Here is a 26,349-nt window from a genome sequence, read left to right as displayed (position 1 = left end):
AAGCCATCCGCTCTAACATTCACTGTAGTGAAATCAATACTCGCTAAGTGTACAAACAGCCACACAGGGCTCGCGCCCGAGTTTCCAAACACCACCGGTGCAAATGGAAATAGCAAGCAAAGACCTCTTCACAGCCTCGGCCTGTTCTCCAACCTGCGCCTCCTCTTCGACTCCCCGACCACCTTCCTCAGGCTCGCCGCCTCCTCGGGCGTCAGCGTCGCCGTCGCCGCCGCGCCCTTGCCCGCCGCCGCGCCCATGGCCTCGGCGTACAGCTGCCTACCCACGCGGTCCGTCAGCGCCACGACGCGCGTGCTCACCGTCGCGCCGTCGCGCCTGTTCTTGCCCTCGCGGCGGCTCGACGCGATCTTGCCCGTGAAGTCCCAGAGGCGGCCCGCGGCCGCGATGTCGCCCGTCGCCGGGTCGCGCGAGGGGGCCCACTCGGGCGCGAGGCGCAGGCGGGCCGGCACCTTGGCGTCCCGGGACCGGACGACCTGGATGATGCCTTCTTCCTGGAAGCGCTGGTAGGAGTTCTTGAGCGTCTCCTTGTTGACGGCCTCGAAGTAGCTGAGGTCGCCTTGGTGGTAGAGGGTTTTGCCGAGCTACAGTGAAAAGGGGAGAGTGTTAGTTTCTTTTTAGAACGACATCGGGGGGCGTAGAAGGGATAGGATGGGTTTAACATACTAGTTGTGCAAAGTTCTGCGTCTTGGGTACCTCGAGCCAGATCTCGTCCGTGACGCCGGGAGGCGGTACTAACCCCATGAGCGACACGGCTGCGAGCCAACTGGCCTCGATAAACGGCCAGATGAGGAAACAGTAAAAGTCGTAGTTCTCGCGCCCCGTCCTGCGCTCCTTGTCCGACAGGCCGATCTTGGTGACGTTACCGTGCTCGTCGCGCTGCAGACGGATAACTTCGTCATGCTCTAGACCCTTGAGCGTCTTGTCGAGGCTGATAGTGAGACCCTCAGCGGAGAAGATGAACTCGCCGCGGAAGAGCGTCGAGAGGAAGAGGACCTGGTCGTGCAGGTCGCTGTACGTAATGTCCTGAACATCGGGCCCGCCGCCCTGCTTGATGCGCGTGTACATGGCCGCGCTGACGAGGGCCTCCGAGATGAAGAGATGGATGGTCATGTTCCTGTAGAACGAAAGCTGGAACCTGTCGACGGCGTAGTAGACGGGCTCGGCGAGGCCAGTCACCACGCCGACGAGGTCCTTGCCAAGGACATCCAGCCCGCGGTCGATGATGTCGCTGATGGGGGCGTCGCCGAAATGGGCTACCCTCCCACCCTTGGCCCGGACGCGGCGCGTCAGCCACTCCACACGCCTAATGAGTTCGGTCTTACCAACACCGCGGCCGCGGAGGGTGAGAAGAACAGTTCCGATCAGGGCGGTGGGCATAACCACTGACACGTCGTTGATGTCCGACAGCACTTTGTAACCCATAGTTCGTAGTAGCTTTTGCCGGACAACTGGGCCAATCTTTTCTTTCATGTCTACCCCAGGGGTGGAAGGACCTTTCCAGAGCTTGGTGAGCTGTTCGTCGATGTAGCCTCGCAAGCTCCACGCCTCGTGAAACCGCACGTCGACCCTGCCGAGCTGGAGCGAGAGGACCGAGGTGCCACCGGTAAGGAAGTCCGCCAGATTCTCCTTCTTCTTCGGTATACCTAGCAGTTCATTCACGTAGCCCTCCGTCTCGATGACCTTGTCGTACTGCGTGCTGACCGGAATGATGACAACGTCTTTCGTCCTGCCCGACAGCAGACTGTCGAGAATGAAACTCAGAATGCCGAACTTGGGCGGTAGAAGCTTGCCCGTCCTTGATCGGCCGCCCTCGATGAAGCACTCCAGATTGTACCCTTCTTGAAGCATGGTGTCGATATATGTCTGAACTAACGTAGTGTAAAGCATGTCGTCTCCGAACTGGCGGCGAATGTACATGGCGCCCGCATGCTGGAGGAAGCTCCCGACGACTGGGAAGTTGAGGTTGTCTCCTGCGACCACGACCGGGAGCGCGATACCGAGTCGATAGCAAATCAGTTGTAGCGAGACGTAGTCAACATGCGATCGATGACACGGCAGGAACACGATGCTCTGTTTCGCCTTCTCCGCCTTCTCGGCAACCTTTCGTAGGCGCAGAACATCCTCGCTGGACACGTGGATGCCTTGGTGGTATGCCCTAGTCAGGAGCTGCGTGCAGAGGTAGTACGCGCCGCGGATGAAGGTCTTGCTCTCGAACTTGCAGATCATCCTGTCCGTGAACTTCTCGGCGACCTGGAACAGACTGGCCTCGAGCACCGATCGGCGTTGCTGGCGCTTCATGTCGGAGTCCTTGTCCCCCTTCCTGAACCACCCTTCCTTCTCCTCGGCGGCCAGCCTCATGTCTGCCATCTCGGAGATCTTCTGCCGCAGCAGCGGCGCCGAGAGCACCATGTTGGTCATGTGTTCTGTGAACCCGGAGTAGAAGATCGGCTGCCCGATCACATTGTCGTATGCGCGCCATCCTGTGCCGGAGACGTAGAGGGATACTTCGCGGAGGAATCTGGGAAGGATATATCATTAGCCACGGCCTCCTGGTCATCTTGGGTATTCCATGGGACATACTGTAGTGGCTCGGAGCGGAAGCGCGACATCTGCTTCATAAGCGCTTCCTCCTTGTCGCCATCCTGCGCTGCGCCTGGCTCGACACCGCTGGGCTGGAAGGTTACCTGGTCGCCCAGGATCTTGAGGTCCGGCGCCGAATTGCGCGTTGAGTCCTCGTCATTGGGCATTGTTGCTGTTGTTGTTGTTGTCAGCCACTTCCAGTAAGACGATCGTGTGGCGTGGTTTGCGACTGGTTTCAAGAGATGATGCCATCCACCGGCCGAGATGATGCTGGGAGTGATTCACGATAGCTTTTTGATGTTGATACGTAGAATCGAATCTCGAAAGGAGGATGTGTATGCCCCACTCATCATCTGGGGAAAGCTTCAAACAGCTCAGCTTCCCAGACGTGGGGAAGAAGGCCAATGTTAGAGCCGTCGGTTGCAACCGGGCGCGCACCTCATTTGGTGATGTTATGCCGAGGGAAAGCTGGCATGTGATATCCTGACAGTGGGGAACCCCTGTAAGATGCACGAAAGCGCGGGTATGGTGGGGCGCATCTACACTAAATTTGTTCACCATCCAGCCATGCGTCTCGCTGTCGACGCTGCATTTCAAGACAATCTGATCAAGGCCGCAATTGTGGCGTAGTCTCTTGCCGCTCGATCTCAGACTGCGGTTCCTAGGACTTGCAAGCCTTACCACCCATTCGCGATGGCTTCCACCACGCATCCCGTCACCCAAGAGCTCCTCGCCCGAGCGCACTCTCCCGACTCAGCGAACCGCATCTTCACCGAGAAGATCCAGCACCGACCCATCCTCATCCGTCCTTCCTCCCCGCAACCGCACGCCAACGCCCGCGAAGCCCGACGCATCGCCCGCCGGCAGAAGGAGAAGCAGCGCACCAGGGCGCTGAAGCCGAAGCCGCTCTCCGCGCGCCAGCGCAAGCGGCTCGCCCTCTACGAGCTCCCGCGCGACCAGCAGCGGTACGCCCTGTTCGAGCCGCTGCACCGGCTGTGGCTGGGCTACGTCCGCGAGCTGCTGGGCCGCGACATGTTCGGCGCGGCGACGAGCCCCGGGGCCGACGCCTCGGCGGCGGCGAAGCTGAGCAGCGCGGACCTGCACGGCGCCGAGGTCGAGGTCGTGCGCAGCGGGTGCGTGAGCCGGGTCGGGATCAGGGGCATCGTCGTCAAGGACGCCAAGTTTGTGTTTGAGATCGTCACGAGGCGGGACCAGCTCAATGTCGTGCCCAAGGAAGGGACGATATTCCGGGTCGAGGTGCCGCCCGAGCATGCGGAGGGCGAGAAGGACCAGGTGGAGAACCTGGTGGTTGAGATCCTGGGTGATCAGTTCTTGACGAGGTCGGCCGACCGGGCGAACAAGAAGTTCAAGAGGCATTTCTTGAAGGATATCTGAACGACATGGACCGAATCTGTCCGGCACGAAGATTTTGACACACCTTGGCCGTGGTCCTTCCGAACGGGACTATCTTGCTCCAATGGTCTCAGTCACCGCTCTGCGGATGGCTACCAAGAACAGGGCCGATACATGCGGCCTTGCCCGAGAGACGTCGTCACGCGCTGTGCCGATACGGTAGGCCCAAGAGCTCTGCACTCTGGCCCGAACAGTAGAAATAGCTACAGTTAGTCCTTCGCAGGTGAGCTTACACCTCCCATCATTCCATGATGAGCCGAACTAACGCAATTCCTGTTCGAGTAGGACCGGGTTTGTGTTGACGACAAGAGCCGAGCAGGTACTAGATTGACAGTCTAGTCTCAACTGGCTCGGCGGGATCAAGACCAAGCCGAGGAGAAGGGCTTGTTCGCTCAGATAGCACGAATAATGGCAATGTCATAGAAGACTCACACACTCTAAGCATCGTAACGGGGTATCAATTCATCACAACGCCTCTTCCAGCTCTAACGTCGTGGCTTCTGCCACTTTAATAAATATCCCACAGACTGACCTTTCCATCCTTGGCACCCGCCGCGATCCAGTGCGCAGTCGTAGCCTGCAATATCCTCTTGTCCTTGACACTCATATCAACTAACCGCGGCACCAGACCGCGGCCGCCACGACCTGTCGTACTCCTAGCCACCTCGCTGCCCACCGGCTTGTCTGTCCCTTGAGCCTCCCCATCCGCTTCCGCCCCTCCCTGTTCTGTCCGCGGCGTCTCCCTCTGCTGTTCGTCCTGCTGGGCGCCGCTGTCCGCAGGAGCGACCGCCGCGAAAGCCGTAGCGTAGCAGCCGACCTGGTGCCACTTGAGCACCGCCAGCTCCTTCAGCGTCTTGGCCGAGTAGACGCGCACGCGGGCGTCCCACCCGGCCGTCGCGAAGATGCGCCCGTCCGACCTGATGCGCAGGTCCTGCTGGCCCGAGTGCTTCGTGTTGACCACCTTGACGGGCTGGGTCTCGACGCTCGGTTTCGGCCGGTGTGGGGGCGGCGGAGGCTGGCTGGGTGCGTTGGCCAGGGTGGCGGAGAGTGCGGAGACCGGAGCGCCTTGTGGTGTGGTGGCGGTTGGAGGTTTTGAAGGTTCGGCTTCAGGGCTGGCTTGCGAGGCTGGTGGCGCCGCGCTCTGTTGTGGTTGTGGTTGGACAACGGCTGTGGGTAGAGGGTGCTTGACCACCAATGCATCTGCACCGGAGGTAATGAAGTAGTCCTTGTCAGGGCCGACGTCTAAAGACAAGATAGGCTGGCTGTGCGACTGTGCCTTGTATCTGACATCCCATGAGTTCTCCTCGTTCAACTGGGCGACCACAGCCAGCCCATTCTCGTAGCCAGCGACGACAGTGAGTGCGGCCCCGCTCTGGTAGAAGAGGCGGACGGACATGACCATGCCGTTCTTCTCTCCCAGTTTGACTGTGTGGATCCGCCGTTGCGATGGGAGATGGAAGATGTCAACGGCCTCGGACGCCAACGTGTTCGGCACAGCGATGAGAAGCTCCGAGGACGATGCCACGCCCGATTCAAACACAGCGCAGTGCCCGAAAGAACAGAAATTCATCGTGTTGACCTCGAGCATGTGCAGCATCCACGGCCGCGGCCTGTCCTCGGCAGACGGGTCCAGAGGCACAGTCGTGCTCAGCGCAGCCTCGTCCGCCAGCCGCAGCTTCCACACAATCAACTTGTTGTCTCTGCCATGTCTATCAAAAGCCATGCTCAGTCACTGTTCACACAGAAGTGCTTGGAGAAAGGAGTCTGCAATAACCCACGTAATCACCCGCTCGCTCCCCCACCCGGCGACGCCGAGGATGGCGTTCTCGTGCGCTCGCCAGACGGCGCGGGGCCGCATGATGGTGAGGTCCCACGCGACCACGAAGCCGTCCGCATCGCCGGTGAGCAGGCGCTGGTTATCGCGCACGAAGGCCGCGGCGTGGACCTGCGCCTTGTGGCCGCGTAGGACGGCCTTGGGCTGCGGCGGTCCGGCCTCGCTCGCCATTGGAGGCCCCGTATTCTTGGGCTGCGGCCTCTGGAAAACGCAAACGCACTGCCGGTTGGGTTATGCCTCCGACATTGCACCCTAGCAACTTTGCTTATACTGCGAGTCGTCGAGGAAGCCGTGATGGAATTATGTTGCAAAGATCACCGGCCCAGGTTACCTGACAATGCACCATTGATAGCGCTTGCTGATCCGGAGTCGTCCGATTTAGCTACTGTGGTGGAGCTGGGTGCCGGCATCTTTTTCGATTGGTGCCCCATTTCAGAGAGCCGCAACACTCCATCTCGGATCACTACAACAACTCTCGTGATGGATTCCATTCAATCCGGAGTCTTCGACTAGAATGCGGAATTTTCCGCTCTCAACTACGGAGTGCACCGTTGTTATTCGTCCTCTCTCATCGTAGCGCTCCGGAATTTTGACAAATCGATAATAAAAAAGCAATGTACACACCCAACCCATCGATCGAGCTGCAGGCAACCACCCAGAGACAAGGCGTGCATGGGCTAATCTCTTTGATTGCTGGCAGTGTCTCGGACACATGCAGGACTCAACGTTGCGGTGAAGAAAACAATGGCGAATTTCAAGATCAGGGAGCGGATTCCCAGCAACGTGCTCGTGTCCCACAACTCACACCCTCCTTTTGGCCTGAAGCACACGACACCTGCGAGGTTCCGAAGCCAGAGATCAGCACATGCTGCCATGAACTCTACCGTCCCCCGTCGAATCTGTGCTCTTGAACTTGGTTGCCCATCAAAAAGCAGTGCTACCCTTCATTCCCTGGTACGTCAGCGCTTACCATGATGCGGACATGCGAACCGAAGGTGTTGCGGCTAGTGGGCGCCTCATAAATCTCTCGATACTAAAATGTGCGCCACCCGAGAGTCCAGCGCGCGCGGGGATCATCCGCGATCAATAGGGCCATCCCATTCGAGATTCATAGTGCAGCTAACAAGCCATAGAACAAGGACCGGCTGCCAGAGCAAAATTTGTCACTTTTGAGAGACAGGGGGCTCCCAAATCGCGAAATCCGTGTTACCTGCCACAGGACGTGGCAGGCTGGGACTCATTGGAACGCATTGGTCCAGCCAGCCCATCAGATAGCGTTGCATGTTTTACATATCTCGAGTGAATCAATCACCCGGGTGACACACGGTCGAGAGCAGCGCTTTGGTGCATAATCTCGTCCTCTTTTTCTCTGCGTCCTCGGCGCACATCCCCGTTCCTTGACAGTCGGACAAATGAATCACTCACCATGGAGAAGAACTGACGCAACTCTTCCAGACGTGGTCTGGCGTGTGGCTCAGCGAACACTTCCAAGGTTGGCGGGAGCGTCTCTTTCTCGGGATGTTCAGCCTCCGGAGCAGGGGACAGAGAAGCTGATCTGCAGGGCTCGCCCTGACGAAACGCCAAGAAATTGTTTCCCTTGCTCGAGGATCCGCAAACGTTGGATCTTCTCTCACCTGTCCGGCAGTGCAGCGAAAGGGATTTCGTTGCGCTCATCGTGCAAGTGATTTGCGCGAGCATCGTACTATCAGTCCTTTTGTTCTGAGCAAACGCGGATGCCCGTGGTCTTGATGCGCCAAGTTTTCGCGGACAGTACAGGGTCACAGCACACTGCCGAGTCACTACTTGTAGATGCTATATTTATCAAGGTTTTCTGTCGCCCTCGGTCAGATTTAAGGTCGAGGGTAAGGTTGCAGACAAGGTCGTGTTCGGCTGCTGATCGGAGCCCAGAGAAGGACCGAGAACCACGAGCCAGGACGATCAAACCGTTCCGGAAGACGGCTCGCGCAGACGGCAACGCCGGTAGGATGTTTCGATCACGGCTCTGGAAGCTCGGCGATCGCTCAAGAGAAGGCGGCGAGAAGCATCTCAAACGCGATGAGCCGCAATTGGGCCAAGACTTATCGAATGACCGGAGGCGAGAGAGCAGCAGCACCTGGTGCTTTGATAGATCCGCCCGGTTATTTCTGGCTCGAGCCTGGCGTCTCCCTTGCGCGATTGGCGTCGCAGCTGAGTTGGAGCTGTCATCGAGACCGTTGGACACCCGAAATGAGCTGCGTCCAAAGGGCCGGTTTGTACGTAACTGCAGATGTACGGAGTATGTATGATGCATACTTGTCTGTTGAGATGGTCTGTGGGCGCTGAACCCACTGTGGGTTTAAGCCGACTTTGGGGCAAAGCGCACCTTCCCAATTCCACTAGGTAAGGTACCTAGCCCCCATGATGGAGTTCTCCTCTCGGATAATGGGGAAAGTGAAAGGAGCGTACTTGTAAAGGAGGGAAGAGAGTGTACAGCCAAGACAAGTGTCGAGCCGAAGCATATCTCTGACAGTGACGCTGGCAAAAACAGCTCGAGACGGGGCGGAAGTGCGCACTTCCACCTCGCCTGTGCAGTTTCTCAGGGGCCGCCCACCCCCACTGATAGGATCCCCGCTAACCCGCTAGCCCTCCCCGTTGGCAACCGCTCGCCAAACCGTCCAAAGGCTAGCAAGATTAGCATTTCAAGGTGCCAACTTAAGCTACCTTAGCTAAGGGCTTTGAGTAGAGTAGGTAGAGTGGGAAACAAACCACAGTGCTGCTTCCTATGGCCTCTCGAAGGGCATTGTTTTCAAATCATCTTGTCGCACACAGGTAGCTCCAGATGATACTTTGAGTTTTCCCGAGAGGTTTGCTTCCGGGGACTAATTCCGTGTTTTGGGCCGAGACCAACCATTCCCGTTGACCAAGTCAGAGACAAGTGCCATCCTGGGAAGCCAATTTGTAAAAGCAAGCTCGCTCGCTCGCTTTGAGCAAGCTGTCTTGGCGTCCCTCGACGCCCAGACAATGCCAGCATGCTGGGTAGCGAGGATACATGATTGATGTCTCAGCCTTTGTTTGTGCCAGCAGTTGATATTATCGAGGGCTCGGTAGTTCCAAATCAAGTCGAGTTGCTCCTGAATGCTTCCCCACGACAATGTTGTTCTCGTGCACGAAGCCATTCGAACTCCTCTCGTCTGTTCATGATCGCCGTCGTCATCGTCTCCTCATCAGCTGCAGGCAAGAGCAAGCTAGAGAGAGAAAGTGGTCAAGTGTGCCTCCAATTGGATGTAGTGCTGTCGTCTTTTTACAGCTCGAGCATGCCAGGGTGGTGTGGTTGAAGGTAGTCTGGTCCCCGGGTTAGAGGGGTGGGGCCGCTGGAGTTTAGTGCAGCACACCTACGTAGTCAGTGGAGCAACCCCCAATCACGGGTGCTGTAGGTACAACAATTCGCATTCGCAGGCGACATGGGTCCACGATGTGTTTGGCTCGGCGCCCAGGGCCGTCTGGAGCTTGGGATACCCGAGCGACACACTGCCACTTGACGCACTGATGCTGCCGGTGTGCTTGCTTCAAACCTTCACGGTTCCCTCCACCTCCACACCAACCCACCCACATCCAATGTGCAACCCTTGTCACTTGTCATCTCTCCAAAATCAAATCGATTTTCTGATCTTGCAGCAGAGCTCGGCTCGTCCTGTGCCATTCCGAGCTCTGCTCGACACCCACTCCGTCCGTTTTTAGGCCCCTTGCCTCTCAATTTGCAAGAAAAGGCGACATCACCCCTGCTTGCGCTGTGCCTCGGAGCTTTGGAGAAAACCAACATGTCTTGTGTCGTCTTCTTTTGATTGCAACAACGCACAAGCTGTTAACTATTCGCGAGATTAATTCGGTCCCTGCATGTGAGACCGCGTCTCTGGTCACGGCCATATACACCGACATCTCCTCGTTGACAAGGAACCAGTCGCATTCGAGCTTGCAGACCTGGCTGCGGGCTCTATTCAGCTGCTCGGTACTATTACAAGTATTTCACGGACGAATAGTCCCGTGGGCAGCGCCACGCGACGAGGTTCGACCAAGTCCCGACGCAGCACAAGATATTCCAATTCCCATCTGCCTCGGTGGCGTACCCAGATCGACCAGTAGCTCCTGGACAGCACGGTTCCAGGACGGCAAGCTGCAGCTTTCGAGTGCCGCCCCCCTGCTGCCTCCCAAACAAATTCTTCGAGGCTAGTCTCGAGGCATTGTTACCCCAGCTGCATGCAAGAACCGGCGATCGATCTCTCTTGAACAGAGTCCACACCACGCTGGTTCTCCACCTTCGCACTCACAGGCACACCTTGTTCGACTTATTCTGTTTTCCCACTCATCACTACGCTCTCTGCGCGACCCATGCTCACCCCGCGATAGTTTTTGACACATGCTGTCTGCTTCACTTTGCTTCTCATCCGACTGGTGTCTTTTTCCACTCGCCCTATGATACATATTTCCGTTTCCTAGGAGGGAGAGATCAAGGACGCGCAGGCCGTAGCCGTACCACATTTCGGCCTTAGCTCTCAAGCAGGCGGCCGCTTGCCGTATCTCGGCACCACGCATATATCTTTTTTGGTTTACATCATCGGCTAGCCGCAGCGCAGGAACCACAACGGCGTCTCGACGGCGGCCAACATCGTCGCCCTGGCGACATACGGGCACTCTGCCGGCGTCGTCGTGCCGGGCTACGGTCCTGGTGCGATGCCAGCCGGCCCGCAGCACCCGCATCAACCTCACTCCGCCGGTGCACCCCAGCCCCATGCCTACCAGAGCTACTCAGTGGAGCCCTCGACGGCGTACGCGGCCGTCGGAGCGGGAGGAGGGTATCGGCCGGCGCAGGAAGCGTTCGAGGTCCCGTCGGCCAAGCGGAGGAAGCTCTCGGTGGCTGGCACTGTCGCCAGTAGTCGGACGGACAACCAGCAACTGCAGCTCAACGCGCCTCCGGCTCCAGAGCCTGTTCTCCCAATGGAGACTGGGATGGAACCTCCGGCCCAGGCGCCAGAGAAGTTGAGGGGAGGAACTGGAAGCTCAGCAGTGGGAACGGCACCTGGGACGAAATCGAAACGAGTGCGGACGGGGTGTCTGACTTGCCGCGAGCGGCACCTCAAGTGCGACGAGGGTGTGCCGGACTGCATGAACTGTCGCAAGAGCAGTCGCGAATGCAAGAGGGGTGTACGGCTGAACTTTATCGACGTGCAGGTCAAATCACCACCGTATATGCCGCCGGCGGTCGAGTGGGCAGGTGCGTGGTTCCCTGGCACCACGGCGCTCACCAGCGCTTGGGCCAGCGGACTTCAGTCCCGTTTGCTAACATTTGACTTATAGTGAGGTTTGAGGATGAGTCAAGGTCGATTGCATCCGAATATCAAGGCGGACTCAGTCGATATGCGCCGTTTGACCAGAAACCTGTGGCTACTCAGAACGCTGACAGGCAGGCTGCCCAACAACGGCGCCCGAGCGTAGCGGAAGCAGGCGCGTCGATGACAAGCGAAAACAACACACAGCCACCTCAGGTGCCATATTTTCCGGCAATTAGGACCCTCCAGGTCGACCCGGGTTTCGATGACCAGATGCAGCTGCATTCGCGAAGGAGTAGCGAAATGTCTTTTATGGGCATCTCTCCGGGCCAGGGGCAGACGAATCTCGGAGGACCAGGCGCGGGTAATAGTGGAAACTTCACGTTGGCAGCGCTGGATGACCAGTACAGCCTGAAGGGCGACAATGCTCCGCGGACGCACAACTACAAGGGCAGTGATGTCTCCAGCGTCGCATCGTCCATGGTACCGCAGAGCCTCGGACCGGCATCGAACGCATCTTTCCGAACGGGCACGGGTCCGACGCAATCGAACCCGCCAGATGGGGCTATGACGCCGCAATCTGACCACGCGCCCGGGGATAAGGAGTATCTGAGCACTCCCGAGGAGATTCTGTACATGCAGGTATTTGTCGAGGAGGTCGGGGTGTGGATGGACTCTCTGGACAAGGACAAGCATTTCAGCAGAGTGATACCCTATCTCGCGCTCAAGTCGCCCATGCTCCTCAACGCATTCCTCGCTTGCGGCGTCAAGCATCTGACATTGGTGAACCAGCAGTACAAGGACGACAAGGCGCTCTTTTACTATGACACTGCGACCACACAACTGTTGCGAAGCTTGCAGAATCCCGACAGGAATATGGCCGAGTGTGCCACGACGGCGGTTGTGCTCAACGTCTACGAGATCATGAGTGAGAAGCCGAGCGCGAGGATGAGCCATATCGCAGGCGCGCGAGCACTGATTCGGGAATGCGGATGGAATGCCAAGAGTACGGGGATCGGGGCGGCGTGTTTCTGGCTAAACATTGGCATGGAGGTGCTGAGCTGTCTCTCCTTTAACTGGCAGACAGCTTGGGATCCCGACCAGTGGGACTTGGATCTCGATTTCATCCAGCAATTGGAGAGCGGCGTGGGTACAAAGAGCGAGTCCGACACCAGCGGCAACAGCATCGGCAACGGCGAGGAGGAGATCTGGGTCCACCGCATCTTCTACATCGTGGCCAGGATCGCCAACTTCCGGGCCGGTGTGCCCAAGTTCCAAGAGCCTTCGCCGCACGACGAGGAGGTGAGAAAACAAAATCGCTTTGCGGAATGGAGCTACTTGAAGCGTCTCTGCGACCTGTGGAATAACCACTGCCCCCGACCGATGAGGCCGTTTGGGTACATGAAAGCCCAGCCAGGTGCCAAGTCTGCCTTTCCGAACATCTGGTACGTCCAAGCACCTCACCCTCTCTATACCCTGTGTCACCTCCAAGAGGGCTAGCCGCTGACTGAATGATGTAGGCTTATCAAACGCGCCGCCATCATCGGCCGCCTCTACTACCACTCGGCCATGTGCCTCCTCGCGCAGATCAACCCCATCCAGCCGGCCGACCACCCGGAGAACATGATGCAGCAGCTCCACCACGCGCACCAGGTCTGCGGCATCGTGGCGCACACCAAGGACCGCGGCGTGGCCAGCGTGGCCATCCGCAGCCTGACCATCTCCGGGTGCGTGCTGCGCGAGCGGCGCGAGCAGGACGAGGTCCTGGCCATACTCGACAAGATCAACGCCGAGACGGGGTGGCGCCTGGGCAAGGTCCACGAGGAGCTGTACCGCGCCTGGCGGAGGGAGAAGCCGGCGACGGCCGGCGGTGCTCTAGGCGTGTCTGCGCCGGCGACGGTGCCGGGCCCGGGGCCGATGCAGATCGGGCCCAGGCCGCAGATGAACGGTGGCGTCATGCCGGCGCTGCCGCCGCATTTGAGTCTGGGGACGCCTCAGGGGCAGCAGCAGCAGCAGCAGCAGCAGCAGCAGCAACAGCAGGCTCCTCCGCCCTTGAAGCAGCCTCCGCCTCCGCTGCAGCAGCAACAGATGCCACCTCTACCGCCGCAGCACCAGCCGCCGCCGGTGGTTACGTCGGCCGCCTCGGTGCCTGTCGCGACGCCCGCTCCGCAGAGGAGGCCTGTGCACCCTCTGCTCGTGCAGGCCGACTTCAGTCTGCCCAATCACCCGTACCAGAACTGGTATGAGCCGCCGAACCGGACGAGTCAGTACAATTCGCAGGGGTTTTGGTCTGCTGGGTGAGGTGTGGACGAAAGAAGAAAGACAAGACAGAGGAGAGTGGGAGAAACAGGGTTCTAGGGATATTGACCAATGGCGTCTTGGACAATGGGATTTCGAAAGAGTTCATCATCATCATCAGTACGAGCTGATACGCATTGGGAGGAGAAGCAAAAATTTGACGATTCTGCGTCATGACCATTAACGGCCGGAGCATACGGAGGGAAATCTCATAAAGCGACTTTTTTTCTTGGGATAGACGGGAGACATGGGGGCATTGCATATTCCCCCACTGCAGCGAGTAGAATTTCAATTGGAAGGTGATTGAATAGACTGGATTTCCATCTGCTCCTTTGCCGTACACTTACACCAGTCTTTAATGCTTCCTGCACTAATCCAGATCATCTAGATATGCAACCTTGAATGCAGCTAGCTCTACCTCAATGTCCAGCCTTTTCTGAACTACCCAGCCTCTATGATGCAACAGCCGTAAAATCATGAGCTCCCCAGCCTCTCTCTTTCTTCTTGTATTTCACCAAGCCATTGACCTCATGCCTGGACACCATCCGCAATCTCAACCTCGGTGTCAGTAGCAGCCTCCTTCATACAAGGCTCGTCCTCCACCGACGGCGGGGGCACCGCGATGCCGTACTTCTCGTAGGGGAAGTCCTCCAGGCTGGCCCGCTGCTCGGCCCACCCGTCGCCGACCTCGCCCAGCTGGTGCAGGTCGACCTGGCCCGCCTCGCCCGTCCGGCCCGCCAGCACCTCGCCCTCGCGGCCGCTGTACTCCTTCCCCAACATCGGGTGCGGCACCCAGACGACGCGCATGCCCGCGCGCCGCCCGGACTCGACGCCGGGGACGCTGTCCTCGAAGACGAGGCACTCGTCCGGCCGGATGGGGTCCTCGCCGGGCGCCAGGGACGCGTTGATGGTCGAGAGGGCGAGGTGCCAGATGTCGGGCAGGGGCTTGCCCCTGCCGGGCGGGATGCGCGCGTCGTCGCCTAGCACGCGCCGCGGGCTCGGGAACACGGAGAAGAGGTCGGCCAGGTGGGCCGTCTTGAGGCGGAAGGTCGTCTCGTGCGAGCTCGTGGCCAGGGCGATGTGCACCCTCCTACTCCTCCTCCTCTGCTGCGCCTTGTCCCCCTCTCCGCTCTCGCCCTCGCCCTCGCCCTCGCCCTCGCCCTCCCGCAGGTCCCAGTAGCGCGTGCGGCCCAGGTCGGCCAGCAGCCGCTCGACGCCGGCGAGCGGCTTGGCGCTGGGGAAGTGCTGCCGCTGCAGGGCGGCGACCTCTTCCGCGTACTGCTCCGGTGTCAGGGGCAGCTGGGCCCAGGCCTGGAAGAGCTCGGCGGACTGCTTGAAGGGCCGGCCCTGGAGGCGGGCCTTGAGGGACCAGGGCAGGGAGGGGCGGCCGTGCTGCTCGAGGATGATGTTGACGCACAGCGTGTAGAGGTCCTCCGTGTCGAGCAGGAGGCCGTCCATGTCGAAGAGGCAGGCCCGGACCGGGGGGAAGCTGTTTGCCGGGCGGGAGGAGTCATTGCGGTTAGTGATTGTTGGTGCTTTTGGAAGGTGCTGGCGGAAGGTGGAGGAGGGTGGGAGGGAGACCCGGTTGCTTACTCTGTTCGCGGTGCCATGTTGGAGGGTGGGTGTGACGACGTGTTTGCGATATATGACAGGTCCTCTTGCGTCTGATTCATTAATTCGCAACAATAGCCCTGGAGGGATTTCCATATATTTCTATTCAGCGCATTCCAGAGAATGCGGTGGTGGATGGCGGGGTACAGTGGCTGGATTGATAGCGATTGCGATAAGCCTGTTTGGTGGGCCCCCGCCTGTAAATCTAACTAACCTTAAAAGCGCGTTCCGCGTCTCAAACTTTTAGACGCAACCACTTCTGACGACGTCATCCGGGATCGACAGGGGCCAGCCGAAATCACGAACCAACCCGGCTTAAGATCCCAAACAGCAACAAGACACTCTCTAGCCAGTCTAGCCAGCATCTAATCAGCAAGATGAGCTCCCAAGAAGCTCCCACGCCTGTCAAGGGAGTCCCTAAGAAGCCCGAACAGGCAGAGGAAGCGCCCGAGGTGGTCAAGTTTTCTCCCGAGGAAGAAGCTGTGAGCAGAAGCCCTGCATGCAATATGCAGCTTGCGATCGAGAATGAAAAAGAGCGGGGCTAACCCAAGACACACACATGCCAGGAACTACTGAGCGAGTCCAACGCCCACAAGTCCGAGGCCAACAACCTCTTCACCTCGGCCAGGTACGACGCCGCCCTGACCAAGTACGACGAGGCCGTCGCCATGTGCCCCAACCACCTCGACTACGAGATCGCCGTCCTCAAGTCCAACATCGCCGCGTGCAACCTCAAGCTCGAGGAGTGGAAGGGCGCCATCAAGTCGGCCACCGACGCGCTCGACCGCCTGACCAAAGTCGAGGAGGCCCTCGTCGCGGAGGAGGAGGAGGCCGCCGAGAAGAAGAGGGAAGAGGAGGAAGTAGAGGAGGAGATCATCAGCGAGGGCGCCGCCAACGCCGCCCCCGCCCCGCCGCCCGAGGAGGACCGCCGCGCCGAGGAGGCGCGCAGGAGGCGCGGGGACGACGTCCTGCGCATCCGCGCCAAGGCGCTGATGCGCCGGGCCCGCGCGCGCAGCGAGCAGGGCGGCTGGGCGAACCTGACGGGCGCCGAGGAGGACTACAAGGCGCTGTCCAAGATGAGCAACCTGAGCCCCGCGGACGCCAAGGTCGTGCGGGCGCAGCTCAAGGTGCTGCCGGCGCGGGCCAAGGCCGCCCAGGATAAGGAGATGGGCGAGATGCTGGGCAAGCTTAAGGATGTGAGTTTTTCGTCTTCCGTGAAGAGCCCGCCCCAGAAAAGGAGTCAACTGGCGTGAGCCGGCCTACTGACGCATCTTGTCCGGCAACGCAGCTTGGCAACGGTATCCTGAAGCCGTTCGGCCTTAGCACGGATAACTTCGAGATGACCAAGGACGAGAAGACGGGAGGATACAGCATGAACTTTAAGCCGGGTTAGGACCACGGATCACGAGATCCATCACGATTGCATTACGACTAGCGCATGATTAGACATACAGCGTCCATGAATAGAGTAATAGATTGAGATTCTGGTGGAATGAACCAAATGATCATGCTCGCTAGGGATGCTCCAAGTCCAAGAAATCCCCGTTTGTAGAGTACCCCAGGAAGCTAGCCCACAGATCTTGACCGTAAGGAAAGACAGCTTCATGAGCCTCGTTGGTGGCACTCATCTCTACAAAGGTGCCGTCTGTAGCGGCGACGCCGCGCACGACCTCCCCGATGTCCGCCTCGATATCCTCGGAGCCCTCTGAGCGCCCCTCGAGGTCCATCAACGCGTCCAGGAGCCGCACACCCCGGCGAGCGATGGAACTTGTGTGTTCCTCCTCCCCGATAAATTCTCGCGAGAACCCGACGAGGCTACGCATCCTGCCCAGGTCAAAGGTGAGGAGGTTCTCGGACTTGAACAGCAGCACGAAAATCAGGGCGACGGCGCAGCTGACGACAAAGGTGTGGGTTGTCCACATCCTCCTGATTATACGCATATCTGGCGTGTCCGGCCACCCCTGTATTGCCGCGATGGCTTGTTGGGCGAGGGTGATGCAGGAAAGCTGTGTGAACGCGAAGCGTCTGTCTCGGAAGCACGAGAGGTGGAAGTGGCGGTGTACCATTAGGATCTGACGGTATTCATTAGACGTGGCTTGTGGATACGGAAGGGTGATATCGGACAGACCTTGTGTGCGGTGGAGAGCAGGACCAGGCCCGGCATGAGCCTGACTGGAAACGCTTCGCTCGCTGCACCTTCGCACGTGGCTTCGTCTAGCACGCGCATGTACTTTGGCCAGGAAGCGTAGAGGCTCTTGATCTCCCGATCCGCAGATATCACAAGGTCGTATATCTTCAAGATGTTGTCATTGTCATCCGATGGAAAGCCGACGTTTTGCATCCGTTCCTGGAGTTTGCAGATGGGCACCGAGACTGCATGCGGTAGCTCAGCACGCTGTGGAGATCTGAAGAGACAATACACGGCTTACGTACTCTGATTCAGACAATTTACCCATCGGCTCGGGGTGACCACTGTTGGGCCCTGAAGAGCCAGCGCGCCGGCCTTGACCATGCGATCCGGTTCCTCAAATGTATCGCCTGGCATGGGTGTGTTGAACTGGGCTGGGTGGACCTGGCTTGTGTTCTGGAACGGTATCTGGAACCAGTCATACCTTACCAAGAACCACCAGACGCGCTTCTCCGCCTCGCGATCGATGATGTGCTGGTCGTTCGTCCGGCCGGCTGTCGCGATCCGCTCTTTGTCAGCGCCGAGCCGATGCAGATTCAGGCACTGCGACATGCGTATCGCCGTGGAGATGAGAATGCAGATCAGGTCGGACTTGTCCAAGTTGTGCGCGACTTGCAACAGCAGGCAGATCGCTTGGACAGAAGTCAACTTGTGATCTGACATAAAGTTGGCGCGGAACAACGTCTCGATGCTCTTGTCAAACAGAACTCGGGCTGCGTCTATGTTGACTGTGAAGGATGTTAGTCTGTGTGCAAGTATATGAAGTCACAGTTCCAGTTCCCAGCAGACATACCGATATTTATTTGTATGAGAGAGGTAAGTTGAGCCCCATCGATGTGATATAGTGTGTGCTAGAATCTCTGTAAGCACACCTCCCCAGAAGCAATTAGACACTTGAGACTTACAGACAGCATGGCATAGTACAGAGCCATCCAGGATAAGTCACAGTCCTGTCGCTGGATGTTGTCTTCAAACTCTCGTCGGAAGGTAGGTAGATGGACAGCCAAGTGCATCCAAGAGAGATGAGCCTGGTGAAATTCCAACAGCATACGCGTCGTTTCGACCGAGAAGAAGATGTCCCATGGAGCCTCCGACACGGAGGTGTTGAGCGAGAAGCTCGGCGGTGTCCTAGCAGCTGAGTCGCGACCAGAGAGTTGGTCTAGCACATTGCGGCGCCCGTGGGCTAGGAATTGGAGAGCTGCAGCGGCTTCATCGGTCATCCGTCTGTCTGATGTTTGGTTTGGTGTTGTCAAAGTTTGAGCCTCTTGGTTACTGTCACCTTCTGGCCTAGGCTCAGCCCGGGAAAGCAACTGAGATGGCCGCCCATATCCGATATCTTGTGGAATTGCTGTCTCCGGTATGTCAAGAACGGAATCGGTGATCCCGGAGTCACCAAGCCCGGGCGAGGCAGCCGGTTCTTCGAGCAAGAGGCTGGAATCATCCTGCACGGTCAATCGTGAGCTCCGCCGAGCAGTCGATCTCCTGCTGACCACCGCAACCTGTTCGCGCCGGCATGCGGCCGATTTGTTGTGCCGGATGCAGCTCGCGCAAGGGATGGTCTTGGAGCACCGGATCTTGCGCCGCACACATTCCGTGCAGGCGAGGACGTTTCGCTGGCTGCTTCTCACCGGTGACTTGCTTGACATTGGGTCCGGCATGGCATCGAGCTGGTGCTGGATTGCAGCATTGGCTGTGTTTTCAGCACGGCCGAGGTGAAGGATCGTGGAGATGGGCCTCATGTGTGCGAACACGGCCGAGATGGGAGTAAGAGCCCCACCGAAGAGGAGATGCGGCAAACTCGGCCGAGATTTGTTTCAGGTACTGGAGTGGATCCATACTGTGATTGATGAGCTACACAGGACTCATCCAACAGCCTCATGGTCTTGTTGAAAATCGGCAACTAGATAGCTCCCTCACGACCAAGACAAGAAAAGATCGATCTGTGGGCCAAATCACAGAAGCCCACGATGGCCACTAGTCGCGCGGCAGCCTCTTCTTCTTCCGTGGCGGCCGACCAATTAGAAGCTGATCTCCAAAGCTGGAAACAGATCTGCTCCGATACGGATATTATGTCTGATTTGCAGAGCATCTCGCCAGCATGCAGCCTCATCTGTTCGGACCCATCCACAGCTTATGCAAACTTATGCGAGTCCATCGACTAGCACTACTCATGCATCGGATCTGGTCTCAAGCCAACCAGGTGGTCCAGATAACGCTCTACGCTCTCAACAACAGCACTTGTGCGAATCGGATCGTCGCCGTACTAGTTCACGACCCGGCCGGTGAGAACCCAGGCCGATCCCTTCCGACAAAAGTGCAACTTCTGCCAGACCATGCGTTGCGATCTCGGCAAGAGGCCATGCCCCACTCCCCATATATCAACTCGGCCGAGATGGGCTTTGGAACCCATGCAAGTTTCCCCACCGACTGTTGACTCACGGTCTCGAGGAAGCAATCTCTACTTGGCAGTTCGTGCGAGTATCCGCTGATGTGATATTTAGACCTTGGATATGATTTGGTTCCTTGGAAAGTAGCCCAACCAGACGAGGCGCATTACCCCTTCCCCGATCCGTGACCATACTGCTGCCGGCAAAAAGAAGGGGGGAGAGTTCGTCATGATGTTGGAAATTGAAAGATCGACACCAGAGCCAAAGGACTTGGAACAGGAAGAAAAGACGTATGTGAAGAACACATCTACTCCAGACAACTCAACTCTTGCTGAAGACCCCAGCTTGTCTTTGCGAGATATCGAGAACAATGCTCAGGATGCATCCGACTCGGCTTCTTCCACCGGATCAGTGCCAGAGACCTACATAGTCGGGTGGGATGATGGCGACAATGATCCGCTGTGCCCCCGCAGCTTCGGCACGGCTCGAAAATGGGCGATGGTCTTTATTGTATGCCTGACGACTCTCTGCGTGTGAGTGCACCCCCGAACCGATGCAGAGAGGTACTTGTTGAAATCGTCTTACTAAAAGATTGAGACTCGTAGAACCGCATCCAGTTCCATATATACGTCGACATACAGCCATATGGAAGCCGAGTTTGGAAACTCCAGGATCGTCTCAGTGCTGGGCCTGACACTGTTCGTTTTCGGCATGGCTTGTGGCCCGATGCTCTTCAGCCCATTGAGCGAGTTCTACGGTCGACGTCCCATCTACTTGGTGTCGTGGACGATGTATGTGATCTGGCTCGTGCCGCAGGCGGTAGCTCGCAACATCGAAACCATGCTCGTTGCCCGGTTTCTGAACGGATTCTCCGGGGGTACTTTCCTGGCCGTCTCGGGCGGGACTGTTGGAGATTTGTTCTCAAAACGGGAACTATCGTTCCCAATGGCTGTTTTCTCGGTCTCGCCATTCCTTGGTCCTTGCATCGGACCTCTGATTGGCGGTTTCATCAACTACAATGTACATTGGAGGTGGACGTACTATGTGCTCTTGATCTGGGCGGGTAGTATGCTGTTGGCTATCACTCTCCTGGTCCCGGAGACATACCGTGAGTTATCTTGGCCTTTTTGTCAAGTCCGCATGTGGCTGGCTAACCTCATCAGACCCTATCTTACTCCGAAATAAAGCCCGACAAGTGCGCAATACCACCGGCGACGACCGCTGGAGGGCGCCGATGGAGCTTTCGACAAAATCCATCCACCGGACAGTTGCATTGTCTCTGTTGCGGCCATTTCAACTTCTCATCTTCGAGCCCATGTGCTTGAGTCTTTGCATGTACTCGGCTATCCTCCTCGGCATCCTCTACCTCTTTTTCGGTGCTTTCCCGTTGATCTTCAGCACGAACCACGGTTTCAATCTCTGGCAGATAGGCCTGTCGTTCCTGGGAATTGGTTGCGGACTGATCCTCGGAGTTTCCACCGATCCCGTGTGGCACCGCGTCCGGACCCGTCTCATCAGCAAGATGGATGGCGAGTCGTCCAAGTCAGGGCACGGAGAACCAGAGTTCAGACTACCCCCTGCAATCCTCGGTGCCTTCATTGCTCCCATCGGCCTGTTTCTGTTCGCGTGGACCTCGTATCCGAGCATACACTGGATCGTCCCCATCATCGGCTCGCTGCTATTTGGCACTGGGTGAGTCAGATTCATCCAATGTTTCGCGAGTGTAAACTGACTTACATGGACCTTTCAGTAACATTTTGATATTTATTGGGATCTTCACCTTCCTTGTATGTCGCATATTTGATGTCCCAGTTACTCGATATAGGGGTACTAACGGTTCATAGGTCGATGCCTACCCCGAGTACGCAGCGAGTGCACTGGCCGCCAACGCTTTTGTGCGTTGCTTGTTCGCAGGTAAGTCCAGCCGTTGCAAATGAACATCGAAGAACCTATTCTAATTGGCTAAATTCCTTGCAGGAATCTTCCCGCTCTTTGGGAATCAAATGTATGAGGGCCTAGGCTTCCAATGGGCATCCTCGTTGGTGGCCTTCCTGACTGTGGCGATGATGCCATTCCCCTATCTCTTTTTCAAGTATGGAAAATCCATTCGGGGGAAGAGTCGATATGCAAAGGTGTGAGAGAGTTTGGATGAAGCCCAAGAGAACATGAATGGATGGATTCAGACGATAGTCCATGTGGCACAACAGCCTCGGCTTTGCTGTCGTGGATCTCGACCCGAGTGACCCGTGGGTTGCGGCTCATGGATGAAACGGTATTCCAGTGATACTCGGAGCAGGCGCTGCAGATTCGTGCTGCTCGGCGTTAATCACCCTTCTAGTAGTACAGCTTCCGGGACCAACGGGAGAATGTGCTTCGTTGATGATTCGAAAAGCACACGATGTAACTTTAATCTCCGGCTACCTGGGTCGAGGTCTCATACAGAAAAACAATAACTGAACGTAAAGTACGTGTCTTCTCACTACTATTGGTCACTTGGGACTCTCATGAGTGCGCTTCCTGGTCCGCGGTGCAAACGCTGACCGGCGATACGGGTTACCCAAAGCGTCTCTGGCTTGGATATATCAACTACATCACGCCCAACAAATTCACCAATATTTGCAGTAAGCTCCAACTCGCTCAACACATCCACAATGATCGTCACATACCTCCTCCTCGCCGCCATCCCGGCCAGTCTGTTCAGCGCCGCGACAGCCCATCCTCCCGCCGCGCTCCCCGCGTCTCTAGACACCCGAGCGCCGCAGAAGCAGGTCTCCCCCGACGGGACCTGCGGCGCGCAACCGGGAGGCGAGTACTTCTGCCCCTTCGACCAGCGGTGCTGCTCCGGCCACGGCTACTGCGGCTCGGGCGACGACTACTGCCTGACGTCGCTCGGCTGCCAGCCCGACTACGCCGCGCCGGGGAGCAACGCCTGCTACGCGCCCAGGGACGGCGTGACCGTCTCGCCGGACAACACGTGCGGCAAGACGGGAGACGGGGTCTACGGCTACCGGTGCCCGGCTGACTCGTTGATCTGCTGCTCGCAGTAGTAAGTTGACAACTTCACGGGGGATGAATTAGGGGGAGCATATGCTGATCAAAGGACGCCATAGCGGACACTGTGGGAATACGACTGAGCATTGCTGGCGGATGAATGGGTGTCAGAAGGACTATGGCAAATGCAGCGATATATAATACAGTCCATCGGTAGCTTCAAGCATACATGAAGTGTTAATAGAGACCTCCTGAGAATGGATGGGGATGATGAGGTAGATCATCATCGGAAGTCCTAGTTTGCAGTCATCCCAAATCCGTGAAGGATGTGCTTTCGTTAGCACATATGTTCACAAGTCAGCCAAGGTCGGCGCCGCGATCGTCGGCCCCACGGAGCCCAGCGCGAATCCCGTCACACCCCCGAATCTCCATCGAGAACTGGCGTCACCCGGCTGGCCCGCCCGTGGAGGATATTGCCGTTTCGCTGGCACCCAAGTGTCCATGTCTTTTGATATTAGCCTTGGAGAATTGGTAGGCGCATACACCGACGGAATCATTATACACGATGTCTAGCTTGAGTCGCCCTAAGTGGGTGGCATGTCGCCAGCGGACACCGCCGGGCGCTTGGAAGCTTCGAAAAAACATTCCTAATTGGTTTCGAAAAAACATTCCTAATTGGGATAAGCCAGGTCTAGGATCAGCTCATCTATTTGCACCACGCTGTAGCAAACCCGTCGATACATGTAATTCCATATGGTCGAACCGGCTTTCAATTGTACCCGGTTCCTTCTTTGTTGAATGTCGGATGCCCTCTGCCCTTCCTCTCCATGATCGCCAAGCCCTCTCCCTTCCGCGTCTCGACCAACTTAGCTCTCAGAAGCTTGTCGTAGAATGGGACCGAGCGCTGCCAGTCGCCGGTGAAGAGCAGGCAACGTCGGAGATGCGGCATGGTCTCCAGCACCTCGTCGATGCACCGGACCATCCAGCTGCCCAGGCCGTTCCCTTGACACGACGGTTCCACCCACACGTCCGTCAGGTACGCGAACGTGATGTAGTCTGTCACCAGGCGGGCGATGCCGAGAAACTTGAGCTCCGGGGTGGCATTGCTTGGGCCAATGGGTTCGGCCTGTTCGTACAAGCCAAAGCACAGGGAATTGTCAAGCATTTCCTGCATTGCCGGGGCTGGTAAGGCCTTTGACCAGTAGAACCCTTCTGAATTGAAGATGTCGATGAGCTTTGCAATCGGGACGAGACTAGAGTCGGTGGAGATCAGGTACTGGTCTTTCCTCCACTCTCGCCCTTGGAGTTTTGTCTTTGCGGATTCCATTGCACGGGTACTAAGCAAGCTGAGTGACTGATGAGTTGGACAAACGATGTTCTGAGTTTTCAAGTGTCGATTCTGTCGACTATCTCGCCGCGCAGTTGCATACAGTACGGACCAGTGCTGGTTCTGTTGGTGGACTTACTGAGTCATCTCTGCCCGTGGAGATATCTAGATCGCGGCCCCACCAGCCAAGACGACGGCAGGCGCTAGATGCAGCTACGGCAGCGGATCGTGCTTTGATTCGACACCGTCCATATCCCGTTGTCGAGTCACTCAGCCCGCATTTGAAATCAACGGTTTTGCTCCGACGGGACTTCTGGCTCGGGCGTGTATAAGTTCTGGCAGTCCACCCAGGAATTTATCGAGCACTCCGGGCATCATCACCACGAGGATCCCAAGGCACGATGTATTTCGATCCCGCGCACCAGGAGAAGGACCTCCGGGTCCTTCGCAAACTCGTTCGCGACTATCCTCTCGGCGCGCTCATCACCGGGATACCCTCGGCGAACCACCCTCACTTGCAGATGAGCCACATCCCCTTTGTGCTCGACGTCGATGACGAGTCCAGCCAGACCGAGCTGGGCCGTCTGAGAGGCCACCTCGCCAAGCAGAACCCGCAGAGCAAAGCGATGATCGAGTCCGTCCAGGAGAGCCCAGACAACGTGCTGGAGCAGGACGTCCTCGTGGTCTTTACGTCGGCAGACCACTACGTCACGCCCAAGTTCTACGCCGAGACCAAGCCATCGACCGGCAAGGTAGTGCCGACCTGGGACTATGCCGCCGTGCAGGTCTACGGGCGGGCCAAGATCTTCCACGACTCCAAGTCGGAAGAGAAGTCAGACTTCCTCCAAGAGCAGACCTCCGCTCTCAGTTACCAGAGCGAGACGAAGATCATGGGCTACACCGGCGTCGGCGGTGCGCAGGCGGACTGGAAGCTTTCGGACGCGCCCGACAAGTACCTCGAATTCATGAAGAAGAACATCATCGGGATCGAGATCACCATCGACAGGATGGAAGGCAAGTTCAAGATGAGCCAGGAGAAGAGGGGCGGTGACAGGCAGGGCGTGATCCAGGGCTTTGCCTCACTCGAGACTCGGGGTGCTCCAGAGGTGTACCAGATGCTCAAGGAAAGGAATGCCCTGAAGGACCAGTCAGTGTGAGTGTGGTGAAAGTGAATGAACCATTTCTAATAGGCAAGACTAAAGTAAATAAATTTGGAACCTTCAACAAGTGATCAGAGTTGGCAGTGAGTTCAAACATCCCCAGCAGTCAAAAGTTGTGGTGGAATCCGGGGGGGGGAAAGATAAAAAAAAAAGACAAAAAGAAGAAAGAAAGAAAGAGGCAAGTCCTTTCTGAAAAGGATCGAAAGTGAGAGCCTTCCGAATGCCCTTCTGAGTCTCACCTAACCACACTCTTACCTCGTCTGGACCAGCATCAAATCCCAAACCTTGCCGACTACCTTACTTATGTAGTTAAGGCAGCGCTTCTTCTCCAGCCTGTTTGCCTCCGACAACTCTCTTCCCGCCCCCCTCTTGTCGTTTTCTCGGATATTTCCCCAAGATCCCATTCCCTCACCTCATCACCACCTCGATCAGAATCAAGATCACAAACTTCAAGATGCCCGAACTCGTCATCCCAGGAATGGGCCATCCTTCCCACGACCGCCATCGCTGGCAGAATGTTTTCCGCGAGGTTGGCGGCAAGCTATACTGCATTCCCCCCAAATTCGCGGACCTCACTGACGCCGACCGCCGGCTTCTGACTGGCGACGAGATCGCCGAGATGAGGGCTCTGGCCCGCGAATTCGTCCCTCGAGACCTCCCGGCTCAGGACAGGGACTTGATCACGAAATGGATCGAGGAGCACACCTTTAAGCCCGAGGGGGGCAAGACTTGGTGGGCCTACGACAATGCTCTCCAGGCCATCACAGCGGACCGCGACCTTGAGGAACTGGAAGCACTTCTCCTGCAGTGCTGTCTCTTTGGCAGGATCCCGAACAACGTTCTCGCGCACGCTCTGAAGAGAGATCAGCTCTTCTTGTTCGAGCGCAACTACACGGTCACCAACAGGTTGGTCAACGCTCGACGCCCTTCGAGGATCCGCAAGATCCTGGCGCCGGCTCGCGCTGTTATCCGCCGCCATGGGAGCTAGGGCCATTGCCAGACTCGTTGCTCTCCTTGCTCGTTTCATGTTTGCCCCTATCATCTGACTTCGCACGTCGGGTCTTTTTCTCCGATGGAGGAATAAGGGGATGTTTTTCGAGCTCCACCGCGCCGGACATGCCGGTAGAAGGGCCTGTCTCGTTTGACGATGCCGAACCTTCCAGGTGGGAAAAACATTGGTCAGCAAGCTCTGCCCTTACCCCTTGTTCAACAAGGCTCTAGCTAATTCTCATAATCTAG

At 57.4% G+C, this 26,349-nt stretch overlaps 11 protein-coding genes across 11 annotated transcripts; 6 read left to right on the top strand and 5 right to left on the bottom strand.

Annotated features, from left to right (window-relative positions):
- Positions 1-33: 33 nt before the first annotated feature.
- On the bottom strand, positions 34-2,765 carry E0L32_001517 (uncharacterized protein; the record flags this gene model as incomplete). Its single annotated transcript, XM_031135605.1, has 4 exons — positions 34-276; positions 318-599; positions 682-2,536; positions 2,599-2,765. 4 exons carry the CDS (start codon positions 2,763-2,765, stop codon positions 34-36), a joined length of 2,547 nt encoding a protein of 848 aa, XP_030990768.1.
- A 526-nt stretch (positions 2,766-3,291) lies between these two features.
- On the top strand, positions 3,292-3,993 carry E0L32_001516 (uncharacterized protein; the record flags this gene model as incomplete). Its single annotated transcript, XM_031135604.1, has 1 exon — positions 3,292-3,993. The coding sequence occupies one exon, from the start codon at positions 3,292-3,294 to the stop codon at positions 3,991-3,993; it is 702 nt and encodes a 233-aa protein (XP_030990767.1).
- Positions 3,994-4,519: 526 nt separating this feature from the next.
- On the bottom strand, positions 4,520-6,818 carry E0L32_001515 (uncharacterized protein; the record flags this gene model as incomplete). The annotated part of the gene is made up of 3 exons (XM_031135603.1): positions 4,520-5,720; positions 5,790-6,064; positions 6,816-6,818. 3 exons carry the CDS (start codon positions 6,816-6,818, stop codon positions 4,520-4,522), a joined length of 1,479 nt encoding a protein of 492 aa, XP_030990766.1.
- A 3,734-nt stretch (positions 6,819-10,552) lies between these two features.
- On the top strand, positions 10,553-13,449 carry E0L32_001514 (uncharacterized protein; the record flags this gene model as incomplete). The annotated part of the gene is made up of 3 exons (XM_031135602.1): positions 10,553-11,093; positions 11,177-12,593; positions 12,669-13,449. The coding sequence occupies 3 exons, from the start codon at positions 10,553-10,555 to the stop codon at positions 13,447-13,449; spliced, it is 2,739 nt and encodes a 912-aa protein (XP_030990765.1).
- Positions 13,450-13,974: 525 nt separating this feature from the next.
- E0L32_001513 (uncharacterized protein) lies at positions 13,975-14,904 on the bottom strand (the record flags this gene model as incomplete). Its single annotated transcript, XM_031135601.1, has 1 exon — positions 13,975-14,904. One exon carries the CDS (start codon positions 14,902-14,904, stop codon positions 13,975-13,977), a length of 930 nt encoding a protein of 309 aa, XP_030990764.1.
- A 530-nt stretch (positions 14,905-15,434) lies between these two features.
- Positions 15,435-16,450, top strand: E0L32_001512 (uncharacterized protein; the record flags this gene model as incomplete). Its single annotated transcript, XM_031135599.1, has 3 exons — positions 15,435-15,539; positions 15,624-16,253; positions 16,346-16,450. 3 exons carry the CDS (start codon positions 15,435-15,437, stop codon positions 16,448-16,450), a joined length of 840 nt encoding a protein of 279 aa, XP_030990763.1.
- Positions 16,451-16,571: 121 nt separating this feature from the next.
- On the bottom strand, positions 16,572-18,984 carry E0L32_001511 (uncharacterized protein; the record flags this gene model as incomplete). The annotated part of the gene is made up of 5 exons (XM_031135598.1): positions 16,572-17,129; positions 17,186-17,430; positions 17,491-17,973; positions 18,039-18,096; positions 18,151-18,984. 5 exons carry the CDS (start codon positions 18,982-18,984, stop codon positions 16,572-16,574), a joined length of 2,178 nt encoding a protein of 725 aa, XP_030990762.1.
- An 879-nt stretch (positions 18,985-19,863) lies between these two features.
- On the top strand, positions 19,864-21,770 carry E0L32_001510 (uncharacterized protein; the record flags this gene model as incomplete). Its single annotated transcript, XM_031135597.1, has 6 exons — positions 19,864-20,165; positions 20,274-20,740; positions 20,796-21,324; positions 21,383-21,419; positions 21,477-21,546; positions 21,610-21,770. 6 exons carry the CDS (start codon positions 19,864-19,866, stop codon positions 21,768-21,770), a joined length of 1,566 nt encoding a protein of 521 aa, XP_030990761.1.
- A 513-nt stretch (positions 21,771-22,283) lies between these two features.
- On the top strand, positions 22,284-23,196 carry E0L32_001509 (uncharacterized protein; the record flags this gene model as incomplete). The annotated part of the gene is made up of 2 exons (XM_031135596.1): positions 22,284-22,678; positions 22,923-23,196. 2 exons carry the CDS (start codon positions 22,284-22,286, stop codon positions 23,194-23,196), a joined length of 669 nt encoding a protein of 222 aa, XP_030990760.1.
- A 196-nt stretch (positions 23,197-23,392) lies between these two features.
- Positions 23,393-23,950, bottom strand: E0L32_001508 (uncharacterized protein; the record flags this gene model as incomplete). The annotated part of the gene is made up of 1 exon (XM_031135595.1): positions 23,393-23,950. The coding sequence occupies one exon, from the start codon at positions 23,948-23,950 to the stop codon at positions 23,393-23,395; it is 558 nt and encodes a 185-aa protein (XP_030990759.1).
- A 401-nt stretch (positions 23,951-24,351) lies between these two features.
- On the top strand, positions 24,352-26,098 carry E0L32_001507 (uncharacterized protein; the record flags this gene model as incomplete). The annotated part of the gene is made up of 2 exons (XM_031135594.1): positions 24,352-25,103; positions 25,429-26,098. 2 exons carry the CDS (start codon positions 24,352-24,354, stop codon positions 26,096-26,098), a joined length of 1,422 nt encoding a protein of 473 aa, XP_030990758.1.
- Positions 26,099-26,349: the final 251 nt, after the last annotated feature.

Source organism: Thyridium curvatum, assembly GCF_004353045.1.
Source record: "Thyridium curvatum strain D216 chromosome Unknown NODE_6_length_784332_cov_80.453264, whole genome shotgun sequence".
In the NCBI taxonomy this organism is placed as follows: Eukaryota; Fungi; Ascomycota; class Sordariomycetes; order Thyridiales; family Thyridiaceae; genus Thyridium; species Thyridium curvatum.
This window is presented reverse-complemented; position numbering and strand designations above follow the sequence as displayed.